This window comes from Serinus canaria, chromosome 2 (assembly GCF_022539315.1).
Source record: "Serinus canaria isolate serCan28SL12 chromosome 2, serCan2020, whole genome shotgun sequence".
Lineage (NCBI taxonomy): Eukaryota > Metazoa > Chordata > Aves > Passeriformes > Fringillidae > Serinus > Serinus canaria.
The window spans coordinates 67,174,168-67,198,953 of NC_066315.1; the positions used below are offsets into that span (position 1 = coordinate 67,174,168).

General features: G+C 37.1%; 1 protein-coding gene across 8 annotated transcripts in view; it reads right to left on the minus strand.

Annotated features, from left to right (window-relative positions):
* Positions 1-24,786, minus strand: part of FARS2 (phenylalanyl-tRNA synthetase 2, mitochondrial) — a 228,705-nt gene that overhangs the window by 182,191 nt on the left and 21,728 nt on the right. For 5 of the 8 annotated variants that reach the window (XR_007776807.1, XM_050970551.1, XM_050970546.1 and 2 more), the window contains one exon: positions 4,430-4,507. The exons of the other annotated variants lie outside the window; for them this stretch is intronic. Coding sequence is in view for 4 of the 5 variants with exons in the window: in XM_050970551.1 (XP_050826508.1) it covers positions 4,430-4,438 (9 nt within the window). In the remaining variant the exon portion in view is untranslated. The remainder of the gene's footprint in view (positions 1-4,429; positions 4,508-24,786) is intronic. 8 annotated transcript variants of the gene reach the window in all.

Here is a 24,786-nt window from a genome sequence, read left to right on the forward strand (position 1 = left end):
TTCCTGTGTTCTTCCTTACCTCCACAATGAGACAAAACAGCTAAAAGTCAATGCCATATTTTAAGGGAAAATCCTCATTACACAAACATATTTTGAATACATTACATTACAAATTATAGACTTTGACAAGGCAATGCTGAAGTTATTCTTAAATATTCTCAAATGTGTCTACTGCCTTTAAATACATCCATTTTTCAAGGAATGCAATCTGAAAAAACACTGCCTTTGGCTGCTGAGGGAATATTCTTTTTCCAATGCCTTGAAAATGTTGCCAGACAGCTTTCTGCATTTGTAAATAACTGTCAGATGAAAGGGACAGAGACACTTAAACACCTATAAAATCCTCACTGCAAGATTATCACTATTCCTTCTGCCTTTTTTCCTTCACTCTCTGCAACTCATTATGTGTATTTTTTTACAGATGCATACTCCACAAAAATTTTACTCCTATAGAGTTTCATATAAGTCAAAATAAATTTGTTTATAAATTAAATATTAGCAGCATTTATTGTAGTGAGGTACTTTCTTAGTTCTCACTGATTAGCTACACCATTTGGGCATAATAAAACTTTAGAGACCTCATCCTTCCAGAACAGGAAGAGGGAATGATACCTTTTTTAAAAAAAAAAAAGTTATTAAATACCAAGAACAGGACACATGCAGACCTGGTAACAGTGCAAAAGACAGCAGGGGAAACCAAATTATTTAGATAGGACATGCCAGAGGAGGCAGCTAATATGAACCACTAAGTTCATCCACAAATGAGAAAGTCTTCAGCTTTACCTGCTTTATCCCCATAGTACTGATTCTAATTCCATTCTTCTGGAGAACTGAGGAAATCTGTGCTTTACCACGGATCTTCAGATGCCCTCCTTAGTAATACCCTAGCCAACATGGTGTCCTTAGAAGAAGTTAAGTAGTATTACAAAGCAGCAAGCATAATTAGTATTTAAGACCCAGGAGTTATTTCATGGTTGTAATATGTATGTAATCAACAATATAAAAACCAAATATGCCTTTCTTAGGATGTTTCAACCCTAAGTAGCAGCAGGAATATTGCAAGTTTTGTGCCATATCAATTTTCTGTCACATCAAGCTTTAAAGAGATCAGTTTTACAAATTTGCTATCATCTTAAGCCAAAATATCACCAGAGATCTGCACCTCAGACCTAGCTGGGATAGGAATTTGGTCTCAGCTCAAGCTCTAACTCAGCTGAGGTATCATTCCCTGGTTTGTCTCTGTTACAGAAATAATGAAAGTGTGAACAGACAGAGCCTTTATCAGGACTATGTATATTTCAACAGCCAATCAAAAAAAGAAAGAGACAAATATCTCTACGGATTCCCCTTCAGAATCAATGAGTCTCACAGACTTCAAGATGGATAAAGAAGGGAATATGTGGATGTTTGTAGTGGAGACTCCACTGCAGTACAGCACCTCCCAGCTGGAAAATATATGGTCACATGTGTACGAATAAGTCCTCTCTAGTTTGAACTGCACCATCTTCATTTATCTGTCATGGGCCCTGACAAAGCATTTAAGAAAAAGATTAGAAGGCTCCTAAGAAAGGAACTACATTTCCCTGCCTGGGGCATACCACTTGTCTGAGGTTGGTTGGAACAGGCCTGAAATATTAATGAGTAAGCCATTTGTCAAGAAAATTATGCAAGAAAACTTGGCAGCCATACAAAGGCGTTAGCAACAAGATACCAAGCTAGGGCAGTGCACACTAAGCACTTGAAAGAGAAAACAGGAAGGAAAGAAAATTTTAAATCACTTTCATTTGCCTGTCCACATTCATAAGCTTTGGCAGAAAACAGTAAATTAATGAGTGAGTAAAACATCACACTCAGTAATAACAGGTACTAACTTCTAAAAGGGACTATGAGCTGCTCCAGGTCTAGAATTCATGTTTTTAGGAGTTGATTCCATCAAGACATTTCTCCTAGTGACCTTCTTTGCAAATAAACTTGCTTACCAGGTGCTATGTGAGCTAAAAGGTGTTGTCGTGGCAGAAACCACTTAATTATTGAAAATTCACAGAAGTAAATGGGAAAAAAAAAAACAATTTGCACAAGGGAAAAATGCACAAAGCCAAAAAAAGCACATTATTCTTGAGGTTTTCTCACAAACCATAGTGAAGGAAAGCAAAGATAAAATTGTAACCACTCTGTAAAATCTGATGTTAAAATCTATACTCTCTGAACAGACTGAAGACCTAAATCACTTCCATGAGTTTCCAAGTATCATTTCTCCTTAAGAAGAGCTTGCAAAAGAAAAAGATTTAAAACACTTCAGTCAGACTCCATATTTATTTTTAATTTTTATATATTTTTAATGTAAGTATGTTTTAGGGCCAGGTACACTATGATTTTACATAGCACTCCTTATATAATAAATTTGAAGTCTTATTTTTTAAGTAGGCAGTGCTAGTTTTTACTGTAAGCAAACCTGAAAAGCATCTAAAGCATCACAGTATATTAAACTGATCTAAAATTTGCATTAAATATGATGGTTGTCAAATAAAGCAGATTAATAATTTATTCTGGTTTATCAAAACATAGCCATAATCACCTTGCCAAATGTTAAACATGTCCAACAATGTGATCCATAGGTTTAATCACTATTGACACCAACTGGACTCACTGACATATCCAGAACAGTGTGATGCAGCAGCATTTAGACTTCCATTAAGCAGCACTCTAATTTTCCAAAGCATATCTCTACATAGGATCTCAACGTGCTTTTCAGCCATTAACCAGTTAAGCTCTACAGTATGCCCATGGGAAAAGTATTGCATTATTTATACCCATTAGTGCAGCAGCTCCCAAGTCAAAAGCACTGTCTTTCAACATCTTAGCTTTCACCTTTTTTTTCCCCAAATTGTTTTGACTATATTGCCATTTTTCTCTGTGTTCAGAATTTTTTTGTTGTTTGCAATATCATTTTATCAACAGTTTAACAAGTATAACTGCTACTGTGAACAGAATCAAAATGTTTTGAGAGCAGCTTGCCAGAACTGCCCATTAGGAACCACACTGAACAGCTCAGAAAAACTGATATATTCTTACTGAAACAATCTTCTCCTTGAATGTGTAGATTTTTAAGGTTTAAACATACATTCCTGGAGCAAGAATTAGAGAGCCATTGCTCTGCTTGTATTGTGGTTCAAACTTAAATGTTATTGTAATTACAATTATGTAATTAATCTGATCAGGAGAGAACACCTGTAAAGGTAGAAGACACTCAGGGAAGATGGTATAGGGAAGGTATATAAATAAAGTTTTATTGAGGCAAACAGGAAAATGCAATACTGGGTGGACTGACCATTGCTGCTGTACCTGTTCCATGGCAGGGTTGGCCTAAAACCCAACATGGCATTCACAAACTGTCATCCTCTAGATAGGATTTTTCACCTCTGGTGACTGTATTTGCCAAAAAAACAAGGACAGCATTTACTTCAATGAAGAAATTATATCACAGAAGCAAAGAATTGTTAAGGTTGGCAGCCTGTTCCAGTGCTCTGCCATCTGAAACGTAAAGAAGTTCTCCCTTGTGTTGAGATGGAACTTCTTATATTTTATTTTATGGCCACTGCTCCTCATCCTGTCATTGGGCAACTGTGAAAAGAGTCTGGAACCATCCTCTTGGCACCTGCTTTTTTGATATTTATATGCATTATTGAGATGCCCTCTCAGTCTTTTCTCCAGACGAAACATGCCCAGATACCACAGAGTCTCTCCTCATAAGAGAGATGCTCCAGACCCCAAATCACCTTTGCGTCCCTCCAGTGGACACTCTCCAGGAGCTGCTGGTCTCTCCTGTACTGAGGAGCCCAGAAACTGACACAGCACTCCAGATGTGGCCTCACCAGGGTTGAGCAGAGGGCCAGGACCACCTCCCTCAGCCTGCTGGCCACATTCTTCCCAATGTACCCCAGGATGCCACTGGGCCTCCTGGCTGTGAAGGCACTGTTGGCTCATGGTCAACTTGTCATCTACCAAACTCTGTTTGTTGGTGACCTCTTTTGGGCAAGTTTCACACTGTACTTAACCCCACTGCTGCTTTTGTCTCAGTGATTTTGCAGAGTGAATCACGTCAGCCTCCCAGTCCAGCCAGGGAAAAGAGAATTACGTGGGTGGTTGTCTCTCCTGTATCACTTGTGAGAGCTAACAGAGTCATCTGAGATTCAAACACAACACATTACATGTGCTAAAGCAAGCAATTAAGAGTCTTTTAGTCATATTCACCAGTGAAAACCTTGCCAAAAGCCACAGCCCACCATCAGCCTTAGGATTTGGCTCTGCAGGGGCCAAAATGCTTAGGGTCAGCCAGGCACAGCAGCCAGCATTTGCTGAACCAGCTCAGCAGAGCTCACACAAGGCCCACAATAGCTTCAGAGTAAAGGAAAAAGAAAGCAAATCTCACCAAGGTCATGAAACAGCCAGAGGATGTCTACTACACCATGCCTTGTTGCCGCTCCAGTAGCCCTTGAATCCAGGAATACTAGACAAAATATGAGGATACAGCACATGAAAGGGAAATTGCCTATGCTGGCAGCACCAGGCGTGACAATCAGAAAGAAATGTACCACATATAAGTGCTAAATAATCCTACATAATAATCCTTATGATGACCAGTGGGCAGAGGAAAGCCAAATCCACAGTGTAATTTAAAAGCATTATACTATGCTTAGAAACCAAATCATTATTGAACAGAGATGTATGTCTCAATGTGCAATAGGGTGGGAAACAGTGACTTGCTGAGACCAGAATCAACTACATGGGACCTGAGAAGGCCACAATGAATTAGCTTTATGGTAAAAAGATATGGCCACAACCCCTCTCCCCCACATAAATAAAAAGCCAAAAGACTACTACTACAATAAGCTGCAGGTAAGGAAAATCAGGTTTTATTTAGCAAGGAAAAACATAACATAAGGTGTTGCATCTATACAATACCTAACTCAGCCACAGATTTATGATGTGTGCCAATATTTTTTCACTGCAAAACTTTCATATTACATTCCTGGAATTCCAGGGACCACTGCCTAGAGCTAATAAATAAAAATGATTGCTCAGAATTACTTTCTTCTCCCTACCTGCTAGCTCAAAGGTACAATTTCCCAAGTATAGGCTATCATGTAAGCAACATAGGGATTGACTCTGCTTTTATTTTGGGGGTATTTTTCTCTGTTGTTATTATCTTATTTGGTCTTAAAAAAATATTAACTTTAATTTCCATGCTACTACTCTATGTATACTCAAAGAATCAAAAGATTTACAGGAAATTTGTCCAGCTCACAATATGATATGGCAAAAACTGGCCTAGCATACTATTTTGAGGCTGAGTGGACAAAATTATATTCATCACATCTGATCAACCTGATTCATCTACAAATCTACTGAATACCCAAATGAGAACTTGCAATTTATTCAAAAACATGTAAGCAAAACTGCAACAATTTCTATGCATAATTGCACAAACATCTAACTTCAGTACCTCTAAATTAAATTTGCATGTGGCACTTTCATATTTGTAAATTACAACTAAACATTTCCAGTTGTTTACATGTTTCTACCCCACCAGCCAAAGATGAAAAGTCTCAGGATGAAGGTTTTTTAATTCCGAAAGTAAAAGCTGCTATCCTGGACCTTTCTGGCATTTAATTTCTGCCATTCCAATGCACTAACTGGCATCTGGGCTAGAAACTCTCCTTTTCCACTTCCTCCCTCTGTCATCTGCTGGGAGACAGAGAAATAATTAGATTGACTCAAGCAGTTCTGATTGCTTTCCGTGTGTGGTTCACTTCTTGACAGCAGAGAGGGAAGTTGTGATAAATAAGGATCAATAGACTGGATAGGAATGTTTAAATTTTCTTCAAAGCTGAAGAGCAATGCCACAAAAAAAAAAAAAAAAAAACCCAAAAAAACAACTTTTTGTTTAGGGCAAGTTATTTGGCAAAAAAAGTTGAGTGAGTTTACTGTGTAGCAAAGTTTACCAGAGTTGTGAAGACTAGAATTTAAACAAAATGAAACTGCAGTCAGTCTTTTCAGTTCTCATTTACTTCTTACTAGAAGAACAGCTCAAAGGAAAGGAAAGCAATCAAGGCATGATGTTAACATTTCAACATCAGTTAAAGAAGAATTACATCCAGTGGAGGGTTCTTCTATCACAAACTGTTGCAAAATCTTACATAAAATACACCATTACAATCAGCACCTCTGTTCATAATTACAGGACAAGATCAAATACTGTGTACAGGCAGAAAAAAAAAATAATAAAAATTTACCACCTCATGCTTCCAGGCTGATGCTATTTAATTAAGATAGAGGTAGAGGAAAGATAGTTTCCTGTGTTATCATTGCTGTCATAGACCTGCTGTGAGCATTCAGTCTTCTTTAGCAGTACCTGAATTTAGGATAAAATAACTATAAAGCACTCAATAAGACTTATTTTCCTTAAAGTCCTCAAGCCCGCTTCTCCTTGTAGCAGAGTAGCAAACTAAGGAAAGCTCTTCTAATGTCTCTTTCATACTTTCAAATTACTTCTCTGCTATTATGGTTAATTGGATACTGTGTAAAGTGGGTAAATCATAATGTTTCATCAGAAAAACAAGAAGTAAATTTCAACAGTCTTTTAACCTGATGTGCTTTTTCTGTAGCACTTTCTACAAATTTGTTGTAAAATGCAAAATAAATAATAGAAATATATCTTTTGGTGTGTCCAGTGATCACACTTAAGGCTGAAATTCACCACTTTGAGAAGGGTGGCACCCAACTCATTGCCAGGTTCAGCCTTACAAAGATAACTACAAAATCATGCACAGTTCTGACACCTGAATCCTCCACTGCACTGGATACATCTCACACAGCAGCAATTTGCAGCTTAAGGCTTGAACTCAAATCTGTTTACTGAAAGCTTTAGAACACAGCCTTTCGACATACCAGGTACACTCAAAAATATCTTGTGTAAATAAAATTACATCTCCATAAGAGAATGTCCATCATTCAACTGTTCAAATAATTACCACATTCATCTCCATCCTAAAGGTGTCCACCCCTTATTCAATTTAAGTTCCATGTGCATCAAATTTAGTGCACTCAGTACAACTCTCATGCCAATTTCTATTATTTCACTCAAAAACCACAACTTTATTATTAGCAATCTGTGGGCAATTAGTGTAAATATCAGCAGACTTAGATTAATCTTGATTAGTGTTTGTTTCAATTCCACAGGCAAGCAAGAAATCATCTGCAGTAAGAATACCAATGACTTTATGTCTAGCTGTATTCATGCTGCTGTGTTTGGCCCTCTCTCTCGGGGGAAAAAAAAAAAAGGAAATTTTACATTGAATTGTGCATATTTTTCAGTATGTGACATAATGCCTTCAAGACATACAATTTACTCCATGACATGCTTCTTCCTATAGATACAAATGACACCGGTGAAGAAGTGAAATATAAGTTCTAAAACAAAATACTATGCTTTGATATTTGAAAGGATACTTTCATATTTGTCTCTTCTATACCAACTGTGATTTGTATTGTTATAAGCATCCACTAATTGCAGGAGTCCAACAGAAGCCTGATTATTTATAAAGCTATAAAACAGTGACAGAATATCCTTACCTGACCATTCAACCAGTGGCCAATAGGTAGCTACAAATGTGCAAATAAGCACCTCCAACTTTTCTTTTCATGCTATGAGATCATTTAGCAAAAATCAAGTCCTGTTCTGCACTTACTACTCCTACTTGTTCCTTATGCATCATCAGATCATTAAAACATTCAGCTTTTGTTCTATCCCACTGAGAAACAGAGGGGAAAAGGTAGCAGAGGCCAGAAACCACAAGATTCCTAATTTCCCTTCTATGCTTTCCAGTTTGTATTACCAAAGAAAAGGCAGCTGACTCCCCCACTTTTTCTCATAAGCAAGTGTTTTTCTACAGAAAACTGCCGGTGAATGAAGGCAAAATTTGATTTTATGACCCAAAAAATTGCTAATAGCTCTCTGTCAAACACAAGATGGTTTGATAAGTGGGTTTTAGTAAGGATCTGAACTTGGTCCAGTTTCAGGGAGTGTTTCCATTAGCAACCTACAGAACTGAACAGAGGACATGCTTAAATCTGCAGATCATCACGAGCGAACACTGCAGGTATGCTGGATTATAGGGCTGGAACCCAAAATCATTCTGTCAAACTAGAGAAGTGCTCATAAAAATAACAGAACAATTCATCAGGGGCAAGCACAATTTTCCATACTTTGTCAAAGCCAGCTACACACCAACAGCAGAGCAAATAAACTGCTAGACAACAGTTTCCTCAGAGGGGAATCAGGGGTTGTAATAGACCATGAGCTCCATAAAAGTTCAAAATGGGATCCAAAAAACAGAAAAGAGCCATTATATGATTTTATAAACAGGAATGTATACCATACAAAATAGGAAGCATTCCTGTCCTGTTTTGCAGGAAAGAATAAATAAGTCAATTTTTTTACATAACATTTATTAAAAAAATACAAATAATTTGAAGGTCCAAAGACAGTAACAGAAATTACAAGTCTCAAAGAAGGAAGTATGTAGAAGGACTGAAAATGCTAGCACCATATAGCCAGAGGGGAAACAAATTAACTACACTTTCACCACCATGATCAGATCTGAAAGAAGTAGAACACTCTTTGGACTAACCTTGTCTCCACTGCACCCTGGCTAGGACATGCAGCAATACACCTACCAAAACTGAAGTTCAAAAAATTTGTGTAAGTTATAAGGAGATGTCTTTCTAAAAATACAATGGCATGTTGCAAGAGAGGGCTTGTGCAGACCCTACTGTAGTTTTATTATTTCATGCAGATTTCTAAACAGCTGTGCTAAAAAGAAACAGGTGTAAAATTCAACCTGCTTTGGGGGCCAGACTAGTCAGTATCTCAAGGTCTTTCCAGTCTTATTGTGGTTTGTTATAATTTCTATGATCATTATCACAACTTTTAATGAAGCACATATTAAGGGCTTATTCCTTAGAGGTCTAGCCAAGTCTTTCTTTCAGTAGCAGTTTTAATGGTGCTCATGGCTTTATGCCAGTTATAATGCTGAAAGCTTAGCAGGTGATGTATTTGCTTATAGGCACTGTCATATTTTATCCATCTCAGCATCTATTTGGTAAGTGCTCTAACATTCTAGAGTATGGCAGGTGCTATATAAAACACACCATTATTTTCCATATTTTATTCTCCTCATTGGCATTCCTACTCTCAGATTAACTGGCAAAAGTACAGACATTCATAGCAATTTTTAAAAAGAAAGTTTGAGTGCTCACTGACAGCCACAGTTAGCTCTGTACTATCAGTAAACAAAACACAACACAACACTGTTCCTTCCCTATCACAACAAAATTTCTCAGCAGTTTTCTGTATAGATGGAAATATGATGGTGGACAAACCGCAGTGGCCATTTGGACACCAGCTGCTAACTGTGTTTTGGAACAATGATACCTGGTTTACCTAAAATGCATTATGGTGGTATTTCAATTATTCTCTTCATCTTGTTTCATGGCAGAGGATAGGCAGAAAAATCCATTTAGATTAGGCTTTTCCATTCATAATTTCATGCTACTTTTGTAGGATTTCTAGGTGGTCTAGGTAAAAAATTCCACTGAAGTTAATGGATCATACCAGAAACATCCATGGAAATCATACTGAGCTGACAAGATCCTAATTTTACTCCATTTTTCAAACTGCGGTCATATGTATTTGTGATGTTTTAATTTCTTTTTTCAGTATTCTTTCATACAGAAGCCATCATTTCCATGACTTGGGTTCTTGAAAAACTTCTAATTTCTCTTCAATCTCATTTTAGAGAATAAGGGGACTGAAACTGAATATGATACTCAAGAGTCAATATTTCAGCTGATATTACTGAAGCATAAAATGACTTTGGGAAGGTCATCTCATCCTCCTATCCCAATGCTTTTCCTTACATTTCATCTTGACTGCACTCCTCACTACAGTGAGATTAAACATTAAGTACAACACAAACCTGTATGATGCCTGTGACTTTACTGCTTGAAGGACTTGAAAATAAAATATTTCTCCTTTTCTTAAAACAACAAAGTTTTTAATTTGTAATTGATTACTCCAACACCTCCAAGCAGATTCACATAGAAGTGCAAGGAACATAATAAAATTTATTCATAATGCTTTCACTTTTGTCCATCACTGTAAGATATGAACAGCAATGTCTCCCAACTAATTACAGCTAATGTTCACACCCAAGCAATTCAGAAATGATGCTTCACTGTCAATACTACTTTATTTCAGGGCAAAAAAAGAAAGTAATACAGGTGAACACTGGCAGAAGCAGAGAAAAAAGCAAGTTGTTTTCTTTTATCTATCCTGTGCCATTAGGTAAAGACCTTTTTTTAACAATATGTCACTTGAGTAGCAGCTGTGTCCTATTGAAAAATGCTCAAAACCAAGGAAAAATTGTGCAAGATGTCAGATACATGGTATGGGCCAGTCCGTTTAGTATTTTTATGTGTTTCAAATACCTATAAATCATCTGAAGACAAATTTTAGGAACAGCTGAAAAATCTAAAAATGTAATTCCTAAGGTGCAATTCTTCTCACTGCACATCACAGACTGCTCCTCCCAGTGAGGAGAACATTTCAGGGTGCACCTCTACATAATCACAGAATCTACTACACTAGGAGCAAAATTACTAATCTAGCATCATACCAGTAACAGTGGACAAGGTCAAGGCAAGATAAAGAATAGGATAATAGGCCCTCTTATAAAGCAGCTTGGAATCAACTTTTCTTTTCTTTTGGTAAAGAAACCAAGTACAGAAAAAATTTTAAACCCTCAAGCATGAAAAATCCCACATGAATATTTAATGCATTTTGCTGGACAGACAGCTCCATGACAGACTTAATGACAAAATACATATGTTAGCACACATAAGCTTTCCTTGAATGAAGCCAGGTGAGTGGAAACTAACAATACAATCAACACCATTTCCAACATGCTCTCCAAAATGTTTTTGTCTCTCCTCCTGGTAGACTTACCACTGATCTTTCCATCAGAAATACAAACAGAACATGAAGGGTATCCATCGCAAACATACCCTGAAGAGAAAACAATCCCTTTCTCACCTCCACTCTATCAGGTCTGTGAAGTAGAACAGTCCTTTTTTAAATTGCATATACCAGTGATGGAAAAGCAGTCACTTTACCAGTGATGGAAAAGCATGCAAGCAGATTACTTCTTGACTGCTGAAGCAAACACCTCAGGAATGTTTTGGGTTGTTTTTTTATTTATAACCACAAAAATTAAGGCTTTCCTCTTCCAGAATTATTCCAACTTTTTGAGCAGGACAAGCAACATAACATTATAATCATGTTTATAATGTCTTAAATCATGGATCTGTTTTTAAAATCTCATATTTTTCATATGGGAAAAGTTATCAGCTTTCATCCAGTGCAGAACACATGTTTTTTATCTCCTGTAAAGTTTTCTATAGACTGCAAAGTTTCAAGGCACTAAATCTTAGGTGCACTTTGTTTAGATACTGAATTTTACTACAAGTAATACTTACAGGCTTTTTATATGTCTATTAAAATATCTTCCTTTCTTGACTATATATAGCAATGAAATAACTAAAGATTAGATTTACAGATGCAGAAAATGAAAACTACCGACAATAAACATGCAAAACCCTCTGAACTGTCAGTAAATAAACTTTTCTGTAGAACATTTTTGGTGTTCTGTATATCAAACTCAGTGGTGAGTGTATAGCATAAAATTTTACTGGTAAGATATTAAGATTACTACTTATGACTCACAAGCAACAACAGTTCCCATACAAACTACTCTATAGAAGTGGTGGTAAAACTTTCAGACTTTATGACGTAAGTCATCACCATTCTGCTGACTAAAATCTTAATTATTTATATGAAGAACTGCCCCCCAGCATGACAGGTCACACAGGGTCTCAAATCTCCCCAAATTTCCATTTGATAATCAAACATTCCCTTTTTCTCCTGCCAAGTCTGTCTTGGCATCATCTTAGACTCCACCTGTTTTTCACTCTTTCCATTAAGATCATAAACTCTCTCAGCAAGTCAATGCACAAAGTTCCCAGGGGCTACCAACACAGGGTGAAAATGAAGTTAATTTTATACTCAAGAAAAATGAAGCTCTGAGCTATACAATTTCTAAACCTTCTGAAACCCCAAAGAAGTTAAAACTCACCCTACCCTAAAGTCTTGTCACATCCATCTTTTGACTGTATTTTAATTACTGAAGTTTCAGTTAGATTCACGTTTGATTCTACTGGAATAAAATCTCAAGGACAAACCTGAAACTGGCCAAGTGCTGCCTGATCCACCACACTTGATCCTGCCCTTTTCTGGAGCTACAGGCACGTGCACAACCCAGGAAAAATTTACTAAGAACTTACATCCTTATATTCCATGGTGCACAACAACTTAAACCATACGATTAGTCTGCAAAGGAAGAGTTTCATGTCAATGGGAAAAGGTGAGGGGGGAGGAACAAGATTTTTTTTTCCTTACAATTTTAAGCCATGAAACCATTTCTTCTGCACATTAAGATGACACTAACATGCAAAATAATTGTCCCTGCTTGAAGCACCTACAATAGAGTTTTCAGGACATGGGAAAAGCTTTTTTCACCTGCAAATACCAGTCCACGACTACAGCAATCTAAACTGAAAAGGACTTTTAACAGATCTCCCAATGCACTTCCCCTTCCAGTGGTAGACTCCATGGAATAATGGATGAAACTTGCCATTTTATGGAACTATTCTATGATTACAGAGATTTTTTTTTTTTTTTGAAAGAATAAATCATCTTCCTACAATTTGCCTTAAGTGATGTGCACATTCTTTTAGGACTTTTTGGTCTCTGCCTGAAGAATTCATGTAAAACTTATGTAACAATTCAACAGTTCAAAGTTTTATGCAAAACCTTCTTTTGCCAATTCCGTAAGTAAATTTTAGTACAATAAGGACAGGAACCTGGAGGGAAATAAAGGAAAGGGATCTGCCTTCATTTGACAAAACTGTCATAGACACCTTCTCCCCCTCTTGCATCTTCTCATTTATTTGTGTGAATGAACTGCACAGAGCAGCCACACTGATTTTAGCAGTACTGAAGAGGTCTAGCCCCTAAAAGACGTACTAACAGATGATGAAGCAGCATTAGTGTTACAGAATAATAACAATTTCCATTAAAAGCTGACAAACTACTTGTTCAATAAAACTGTTCATTTCCTTTTTCATGCACTTGCTGAAAAGTGCCAGAGCAGAGTTTAGAACAGTCTTTTACCATCTGAATAGCATCTGCTAATTTCATCAGCTCAGTTCTTCCTGCATGTCAGATTTGGCTGCACCAGTACCATCAGTATTGAACACGTCTGTAGAAAATGTATCTATTTAAAAGCATACCAGTTAATGGCTTAATAAAAGTAGTCAGCAAAGCCAAAGGGCACCTGTTTGTAGAGGAAACTAAATATATAGGTCCTACATTGAGCTGTAAGCCACGTGTCCAGAAATTTCTAAGAATCACTTTCCAAATTAAGTCCTCATTCCCTTCAGGATCTCCATCATTCAAATGCATGAAGGTGTGAATGTGTGTATAGGAACACACCAGCTGGCAGAGTCACTCAGAAGTCATTTCAAAAGGAGAACCGTGTTACTGGTTTGAAAAATAACAATTTATGTTTGTTCCATCAAAAAAAAATCTTTAACAAAAAACTACAGCTCAAAAAAAAATTTACAGATGTCACAGGTTTAGGTAAAGGATGTGCCCTCAGACAGAAGTGGAAAGCTTAGTAACTGAAGAATCATCTTGCCTTCTCTAGCAACTAGTTCTGCACTGGCTGTTTCATTTCATTGCAAATAAAAGTATTAAATACCTCTTAACATTGAAGTTGAAATGTTCAGTTGTATATTACAACCACAGCAAGCTACTTCAAAGCAGACAAGAAATACTGTCAAGGTAACAAAAACATTCTACCTAAACATGTGTAACATAAACATGCATCATACCTGCTTTAGCAAACCATATTGGATGTTTCTATTAAATTGATTGAATAGTTACAGGTCTTCCATAACAAATCCCAAATATCACAGATTTTACCTCTTCAAATAATTTAATTTCAATTGCACATTATATTCATGAAAATAAAGAAATCAGATTTTTTGGTGAGCAACAGAAGTAAGTTTGCAGATAGCTTCAGTCATTACTGATTCCTCCTGACAGCTGCATCATCTTGAGGTTTGACTGCATGCAGTGTGTCCCAGGAAACAGATCTACTGGTCTGAATTTCAGATGGCATGAAGTCTGAGGTAGCCTATGATCTCTCCTAATATAACTAGAAGAGATGATCCTGCACCTCCTTCCTGCCATCTGTCCAGGTTGGGGGATGAGCACCTCCGACATGAAAGGAGAGATATGCTGGCCCAGACATCAGAGACCCAAACAACAAAAAGGTGTCTCCTAAGTTGCAAGCAGCAGACAAGGTGGAACTTAAAAAAAATCTCTGAGTCTGCCTGAGGGAGGCTAAGAATCTGTTCCTCCCTTCACTTAAAGCAAATTATTATCACTGCAATGGAGGAAACCCAAATCAAATTCTGTGTTGAAACCTGAACTATATTCTAAGCTCTGCACATACATGCACAGTCCTTATCTCACACAACCCACAAAAAACGAGCAACACCAATATAGTCCTTACAAAGTTTCTTCCTATTTTTTCATTTGTCTAAATAAGAAAGATCTAAAAAAAAAAAAATAAAATTATATACTGAATACTTTAATCCATCAACAAAACACAGTTGTATAAAGAACAAAGCTGGGGAACACTAATTTCCTGCATGATAAAATGAGCACCTGCTTACATCTGGAAATACCTGATTATTACAATAAACCATAGTTCAAAATTACTCTAAAAAACATGGAAGATTATATTAACACCTTTTTGCCACTTCATAGTTCATATTTTATGCCTAACTTTTACAGAAGAAAAATCATAATTATCTTGTAAGACTGAAACCACCTGTACCTTTCCTGCTCAAGATGATATTCATTAATTATAAAAACTAGAAGAACACAATATCCAGAAACATTCTGCTTCATTCAATAAAGATAAAGCCCTTATTTTGCCTATTCACTAGTTTTCCATGTGAATTATGGTTTTGGGGGAAAGTGTATACTGTTTGGTTTCTGTATTTTTAATTGAATTCAAATTTCCATCAAAATGTCCCAAATTAAAATTAATTAGTAGCTGGTAAGCAGGAAATGCATCAATCCATACCTTATAAAATTGGAATGCATAAATATTAAGAAACCAGCTATATTTGTGTTAGACTGTATAATTCCTCAAAAGAGGGAAAAAAAAAAAGCTTACTTTAGGATAAAGCACTGACATTAACATTACTTACCAAGCAACTAATTCCAAGCATTTTCAAGGAAAACAACTCATAATGCACAAAAGCTTCTCTATTTTTTTAAAGCATTCATTTTTAATTATGATTTAAATCAATTCAGCTTGACTGATGTCCTGGTTTGCTCACACCAATCTTCAAGCTCCCCCTCCCATGACCAGAATAAAAGTTGCTAAGTTTCATACTGATGGGGAGTAGGGAGCTGCTAGCTCACATAAATGATTTCTGGCGTGCATCAAAGGAAGGCCTTTGGAAGGGTCCTCCCTAACAATCTTCAAGTGATTCTCTCAGGAAAACTTATTACTCTCTAAAGATGGTAGTCTGGAATAGAGTTCCCAGTCTCAATTAACCTGGGCTGGTTTCAGCTAATGAAGTGGAAGTGAGGAAAAAAATTAACAAGATATAGTACACTACTTTTAGCATATGGCCTTATTTATATTTAGAGCTGCTTCAAGCCCTAAAATGAAGATTTCATCAACATATAGTAAAGTTAAAATCAGCAAAAAAATATTATTTTATTTGCAGTGTCTAAATTAAGTATCTTTATAAAAATAACAAGCAAGGCACATCATAAAATGGAAACTGCACTCTAATGTTCTTCCCTTAGTAAGTTTAGCTGAAAACAGAGATGGGAGAAAACATGCCAGTCCTATTTTCAAGAAGGTCAAGAAGGAGCATCTGGAGACCTACAAGCCAGTCAGGCTCACCTCAATCCCAGAGAAGATGTCCAAGCTAGTAATCTTGGAAATAACTTCCAAAACATATGAAGGTGATTAGGCACCTTCAGCCCGGATTTCTGAAGGGGAAATCATGTCTGATACACCTGTTAGCCTTCTATAAAGAGATTTTTGTCTTGGCAGATGACAGAAGTAGACATATGTTGGTACTGACTTCAGCAGGGCTTTTAACAGTGTCCCCCAGGACATATTCATAAAGAAAGTGACAAAGTGGTAAGCGGGCAGCAAGTGGTGGACAGTGAGGTGGACTGGACACGGGCTGACCTGTCAGCCTTGGGAGATGGCTGTGAGCTGCAAACAGTCCATCTAGAGGCTGGTCACCAGCAGTGTGTCCAGGGGTCACACAGGGTCCAATACTATTTTAACATCTCCATTCATGACTGAGATGACACAGAACTGGGAAGCATTGTTGATAAAGCAGACGAATGTGGCACCACTCAGAGGCACCACTGCAGACTGAGAAAATGGGTCAACAGGAACATCAGCAAGTTCAACAAAGAGAAGAGCAAAATCCTGCTCCTGGGGAAGATTAACCTCAAGCACTGGTATGTGCTGGGGTCTGGCTAGCAGTTTTGCAGGAAAAGAGCTGACGATCCAGATGGATAACAAGGTGACTGTGAGCCAGTCACACAAAGAAAGGCCTAGAGCATCCTGAGCTGCACTAGGAAGACCACTGCCAGCAGGCCAAGGGAGCTGATCCTTCTCCTCTGCTCAGTACCAGTAAAGTCACACCTGGATTGCTGTGTCCAGCTTTGGGCTTCCCAGTGAAGCCCAAGGAAGGGCCACAGAGATGATAAAGGGATCGCAGCATCACAAAAACACTGGAATAATAATGCAATAATCAGGTTTCCATCTCTTTTTCTTGGCCACTATTTCCTATAAAGCATGGTTAACATTAAGCCTGAGCAACTTTACCATCTTCAACAGACCCCACAAAAAGCAAAGCAACATATCCCCACCACAATTAAAAAAAAAAAAAAAAGAAAGAGAGAGATAGTGCCATATGCCTTGTGTCCAGGAGAATGTTTCAAAATACCTTGGTATTTTCGAGAGGAAGGATGACTACTCAACTTCTTTCAGTATTTTTAAAAATAATCAAGAAAGATTTCAGTTTTCAAAAAGAAAAGAAAAAAACCCAAACAAACAGTAACATGCTGATTTCCATTCTTACATATGACAAGCCAAAAATACTCTTTAAATGGCAATTTATTTTTCATAGCAGGTATGTGGGGGTGATGGGTTGTTTAGAATTTTCCAAACAGGGCAGCTGCAACTATTTGCAAATCAAAGAAATCCTAGCGCTCTCTGGTGTAAGGAATGCATTTTTTTCACTTTACCAGAGAGCTCAAGTAGTGGCTATTAGCTGTGCTAAGTAAAGGAAACTGCAGATCTCTGAAGCAGTGTCCTGCTGTTGAAAAACCCAAAGAAAAGCCAAGTCAAAACTTACATAATCCCTACCAGAAATGAGTTGCCTAGAAATATTCTGCTGTATGCTCATAACTCTTTATGAAATAAAGGCTCCAGTATCCATGCAGTGTTTTAAGTAAAGGGTTACAGGCCATTTTCTTCATGACTGTCTTTGATTTTATCATCTAAATGTTTAAATCTACACTAGCTTAAACACCACCTACAATTATGCCAACACTTCATCAAAAATAACTTTATGTATAATTTTTTAAAAAACAAACCCGAACCCACACCAGATATCTATTCTAAGTCATGGAGTCAGGAGAAATTCAACATGCTGGAATCCCCCATCACCATCTAGAGGGTGTTATCAGACAGCACAGTGAGGTGCAAATAGGCAGAGACAACACCATTTGAAAACAAAAGTCTTTACTTCCTCCTTTCAGAATTCATAGAGTAATATAAAACAATTTCTAGTTTACCTTCTTTCTAACCCGCCCCATCTCTCTTATATATTTATTATATATGTTCAATAGCCTATTTAACTCTGTTTGGTTTTCAAATTCTTTTCCCCAGAGCATTATGCCAATATTAAAAAAAAAAAAAAAAAGCATCGATGACACACTGTTCTCGTGTGTCATTATTTCTTTTCAACTTTTTAATCTAATTGAGTTATGCTTTATATTCTATTTTCTTCTCTCCCAGTACAAGAAATTCATACACAGTCATAGGAATGAGCGAGCACACTTTCCTACATAACCACATCCTTATACTGTTTACAAACATCTTACTACCTCTAGCCACAGCCTTTCATCATTTATTTACAATAAATATTTTTCAATCCTCTAATTTTCCTCTATTCTCTAGTTCCCCATCTAAGTTGCTGTGTGACCTGACACCAACTCAGCAATGCATTTATACTGTTCAAGATCTTTGTAATACTCTAAATGTCTCCTTAATGGCTTTAGCAGGTTGGAGCAAAACATTCAGTGTCCTGAAGAACCAAAGTTTTCCTTCTATCAATTGATGACATTTATTTTTAATTTGTGGTCTCACCTCTGAATCACTTCCTGGAGAAGCTTCCAAAACAAAAACACAGGGCTGTTCTTGCCCTGTCATCCCATAGCACCTAAATTTTTAACCCTTCTGGGTTTTTGCCTCAGATTAACCTGTTATGCATACCACATGCACGGTCAACCAGAAAAATCTTTTTTTGGTACATCTATTTTCCAGTGTCATGATATTTATTCATTCAAGTATCCTTCATCCAGGCCCTGGCTAAGTATTGTTCTTTCCTTTATTTTGGCATCTATCAAAACCTCACAGGTAACTAGTAATTTCATTCCCAAAGTAGTGAGAAAACAGAATTATTTTCCTGCTTAAATACTACCCATATCTAATGAACAGGTTACCATTTCTTCACCTCTCACAAAGCTGGAACAACAGCTGTAAGTCTTTAATCCTTCAGGTTAATTCAAAATCTTACAAGCCTTCATCTACACACCATAAAGTTTAATAGAAATTTCTCCCATCATAATGCACAGGTTTAAGTGGCTATGCATGTGACCCCTAAACTCATACTGATTACTTCAAAGAGCCTGTAAAGTTTTAGAAGGAACAAACAGTGATAATGCACAATCATAAACTGGAATAATTGTAGAGATTAAAAAGGACAGGAGAGAGAGAAACTCAGCAGAATTTTGTTCTTGATTTGTTTTTTCACACTTGGGGAAGGAAGGTTACTTGTTTGGGATATTTGGAGGAGAAAAAAATCACATTTTCTTCATCAGAGGTATTTTTTTCTGGTCACACCTAAAACCCCCCAAATGGTTAGAAAACAGACATGTAAAACTAAGTTTGTCTCTTCCTGTTATTTGAGACTATTTTAGTGAGGCATATATAGGAAAACTGCTCAGCTCTAAAGGCTCTCCTCCCAGTTCTGAAAACAAAGTCAAAAAATAAAGCAGAGCTCTCCATCCATGCCTGTTCTTTAATTATCACATTTTTATAGAGCATCTCATATCACTGGGCATTGTACTTAACACCTCCAACTTCTGGAACGGGAGATGAGAGCAGAAACCAAGCTTTCATTATATAAACACACTTTCCTTATGGAATAAGCTTAGAAATGTAAATTTGCAATTTTCCAAGCGTACAACAACAATGGTGGCTGGCAAATACAGCCACCAACAAAAACACTTTGTTTATAAACACACAGAAAAAGAAATCATGTTTTGAAATTGTCAGTGTATCATTTTATTGGCTTTACCACACATGAATAAAAGAGCAAGCTCTGACAAGAGGAAACATAATTAAATTCTGTTTGTTTCTTGCAAATGAAGCATATATAGTTTGTAATCTTGGTTTGAGCAGATGAGAACACTCTGATCCCTTTCAACATCTGTGAGGAAAGAAGGCAAGAAAAACCCAAAGCATACCTAGGAAAGGGACACATCTGGAAAAGAAAATCACTTATTTGGGTAAAGTTGGGGTAGAAAACACAGTTGTCTCCCGCCCATCAACAGGAGACAACTGGCCTTGATTTTGAACAGATACTGTCCAGAAGCCAGTAACACATTTGTTGCATCTCGTAATCATTCATATCAGTGCTATTTACATATGTGTATACATGTGCTTACACACACACTCTCACAAATTATATACATGTATTTGATTACAAGCCATTGCTCATTTATGCTTTTCTCTTGTTAACTAAGGAACAACACTCTCCAATCTCTCTTCTGTAAAATGACCTGGAAGCACATGTGACATGATTTCCACTAACTGAAGTATTTACACAGAGACTGAACACATCTCTGCAAGTTATGCCCTGCCCTAGACAGAAGTTACTGGAAAGAATAGATTAAATCCTTCTGATCATCCCACTCATTCTGTCAATCTAGATAATATAAAGCTCCCTCCTACTTTCACATCAGTAACAGCTGAACTTTGTAATTTCATATTAAAAACAACAAGGAAGAGAAAAACATGTATTTTAAGGACCTGTAGAGCTGAAGGTTTACATGCATTTTCCATCTACTTACCTCATCTCTAAATGACCTTCTTTAAGGTGAATTCCCAAGCAGAGTAAAGTTCTAAAATATTTAGTAGTCGTTTATGTATGTATTTGTTTACTTATTTAATGTTTTCATCTTTCCTTTTCAAAAAGACATGAGTCCTATGCCAAGATTTCCCACGCTAGCATGCTGTCCCCCCTCCACCACAAGTTCTTCATTAGATGAGGGTATCTGAGTTCTTTGTGAGACAGAGCACTGACCTATGGGTCAGGAGCTTCATGTAGCTGCACTGGTCTAACTGACAGAAGGATGCTTTCAAAAACACAAACTAGAAGATCTGCAGTAAAGGAGAACACTTTATGCATAAATAAAGATATGCAAAATCACTGGGGGAAATCTAGAACTGACAATCTCTCTCTTTCAGATTTTCCTCAATTTGATGGGCTCCTTTGCCTCAAACAAGTACAGGAGCAAGTTTTGTCACAAAACCTATTAAAAACGTGTACTCACAAAGCATTTGGGTCAATACCTCCACTTTGACTACTTTATTACTCTCTTAAAACATTTTATTTCTACATTATTAAACAAACGAATGTACGAGTGCCTCAGTTTAATTAGCTACATATGTCATCCTGATTCAGGGAAATAATTCATTATATATACACCTTGCTTTAGATAATGGCACATTTGTATTGTGATTTAAAGTGGAAGGGATATACTTGTTACTACTGATTACTTTGGGCTTTACACTTTTGATCGTCTTCCAAAAGATGGCCTTTTTATACCCACTAGGAAGGTTCTCTAAAATTGGAACCGAGAATGAATTGTGAGAAATGAAGTGAGAAGGACACAAGGTCCTCAGTTGTCACATTCATTTAGAGGTTTTTTGCATTACAACCATATTGTTCATTACCCAAGACATTCTAGGACTCAGTTCAGAGGTTAGTGGAGAGCCACAGAAAGTGGTCCAAACCTTTCTGTATCATACTTCAGAATTGTGGTGGGTGACCTACACTGAAATAAAAACAACACAGACTCCTGTGATGAAAACATGTGTAACTTCTCCCTCAAGCAAATCTGGCTGACACAAGTGGAATACTGTGTTCACTGGTCCAGATCATCAGTGCTAAAATCCACATACCTGGGATAATTCCCTTCTGTACAGAAATTCTTCCTGAAAACATAACTTTTTTTTGGACTGACATTCAAAGTGGGGAGGGGAATCACTGACGTCAAACTAAATTCAACTATGTTGACATGGCTCTCCGTCCCAAATGACAAACTCACTTCAGTCTGTTTACTGTAGTTTAAAGCTCAATATTACAGAAATGCAAAGTAATCAACCAGAATCATCATGTAGAGAAAAAGTTCAGTTACCAACAGTTTAAAGCCATGGATAAATATGCAATTCCCCATAGGTAAACTGGGATGCAGAGAAGTTGCAAAAAAGCAAGTAATACTCTGTAAAAATGTAATATTATGTAAATATTATATATTTCACTCTTGATTATCCAGTAGCTTTATCCCTGTGGATTACATCTGTTGTCAGGGTCTTCAAATCCCTGCTGATTAAACAGATTACTATAATCTATTCCTAGAACAAATCACAGAATAGATATTACTCTAAACAGAAACAGATATTATAGATATTATATAATAATAATAGATATTATACTACTCAGAAAAAATAAACTATAAAACTTTACACCACCACCACCAACAAAGAAACTAATATGTAGAACATAGCTCTTTAGCTCCTCTAATCTAGCATCTGTCATTTATCTCTGTTCTTTCTCTGTGGGTGACAATGGCTATTTTTTAACACAGAAGAGCAAGAATGGATATAAGGATAGGTAATGAAGAAAGAATGCAGTAACCATAATGAGGATAACGGGGTGTTCAAGTATTTCCTTAATTAAATGGCTGGTGGCAAGAGAAACTCAACAGCTACACAGAACAAATGACACTACAACTAATAGGAGGAGGAGAAACTAGGGGCAAGTCAAGAGAATGATCTGGTAGTATTCAATATTCAATATAAAATTCAATATTCAATATAAAATTCAGCTGAGAGCAAGAGCTGCAAAAGGATGTGCTTGCAGCACAATGCCTAGAGGGGAAAAGAAGAAGGCATCCCAGATGCCTGCAAGGAAAAACATTTCTATTGTTTTCTAGTAAAAATGTTCAAGAAGCCAAATTGGAAGTGAAACTCCAATCTATATACTATATAACATATAGTATATACACGACTATATCCGTGCAATTTAACTTTAACAGCAAAATAATGCAATAATCTTAATAAGTAGCAAGTAACAAGTAATTCTGAGTCAAAGATGATCAGATTTCTCACATTTTCCTATATCTGTGGCCACACACTATATGTGCTTAAACATTTAAGGTTTAGGTGTATGTTCATCTGTGTTCACCTTTCTTCCAGTATTGCCTGGATCAGTTTTAATATCATATCAGACAATGAAATTCGTGAGCACAACTAGAAACTTGGTAACACAGTCCAATAGCATAGTACTGGTTCTCCAAAGGGATGGGAAAGCTGAGCTCTCTTGGAAGCAAGGATGAGGTTTCAAAGAAGATGGAAAGAAGAGTAGAAATGCACAGGGAAGCAGAGCTGTGAAACTGTGACCTGGCCCTTCAGCCAGAGATGTTTCGTGTGGAGTCAAGCACAGGCTTTTGTTTATCCATTTTCAAATCCAGTCAGGTGATACATTTCAAACACATACTGATGGGTAGGTGGGGGTTAGTCCCACACAGTTAGGTCCAAACACAGTCTAGACAACCTTCCATACTCACAATAAAAGGTTTTCTATTTTAGGAGCACATTGCCTTTCTTGCCTCTTCAGAAAGGAAATAAATTCTTGATTAAACTTTTTTAAATGTAGTTTTATGTAGATAAAGTTTGTCTTTTAATAACTTTGAATCATAGAGTCTGCTGAGTTGGAAGGGACCCATCAGGACCATTGAGTCCAACTCCCGCGTGCCAGATTTATGTTCTTGTGTTCTCTCATGATGACAAATGCAACAGAGGACAGATTCCCAATAACTCTTCATTCTTTTAATATTTCAACAGAAAAAAAAAGTAAGAGAACCCCGATATTAATCATCAAAGTGGTAAAACAGTCCACTAATAACTCAGTGTTGTATGGATTACTTCATAAGGACAGGCTGGGGGAAATAAAACTTGCAAGCTGTCTACAGAGAAGATGACAAAAAGAAGAGATCCGTGAGTCCAATACTCAGCAAGCAAACAAAGACTTTGCATCAGCCCCTACTGGAGATCCCTCAGTGACTTTCGAATAGAGAACAATCAAAAAAACAGAAACAAAAAAATCCAGCAGATGGCTCTAAAAGAGGAGAACAGAGACAGGTGACTAACTAGCCTGAGAGAAATAAAAATAAAATGGGAGCAGTGCTACAGTGTTATCATTTTTGTAGTGCCACCTGGAGAGGTAGCAGGCTTATCAATGAATGCCAAAAATGAACAGTACCCATCTGCTCACCCTAATAAATAACCCTTACTAGAAAAAATACAAAGGAATATAATTCCCTTGGCACATTTTCAGCAGACCTGTTTGTTTAAAATATTTATTTGGGTCTTGCATGGCTTAACAACTATTTGCTGAGAACACAATAATGCTTTAAGATGACCCTTGGAAGCATGGAGCAAGTCAGCAGCTGTAAGAATTCATGAAAACAGAAAGCTCCAATAACATCCTTTTAAACAAGCAAAATCTCTGCAATTACCACTGCTTTCAAAATGTCTTTAGAAAGATATTTCTGACCAACTGAATGGACTGATAGCAAAACCCTGAATGAGAGGCACTTCAAAGTCTGAAAAGTTAGCACTCCTCTGGAGGTAACAGCAGCAGAAAGTATCTCCATTCAAAAAGAACTTCAAGAACCACAGTACAAGATCAGTTTACCTCCTCTACTGTCCACCACAAATGGCAAAGAGTAACCATTCTGCTGATGCTAAGAGTGGATTGAGAAAGGAAGTCAGACATGGCTGCAGGTAAAATGAGAAATGCTCAGGTCCCCTGATGTAGTGTTACAGAAAGAAATGGCATGGAAGAGTAGACTAAAGCAAGCAGATGGGTCTGCCTTCATGAGTTTGAAAGCAAAATGCCTCTTCTTTAGCACTAACC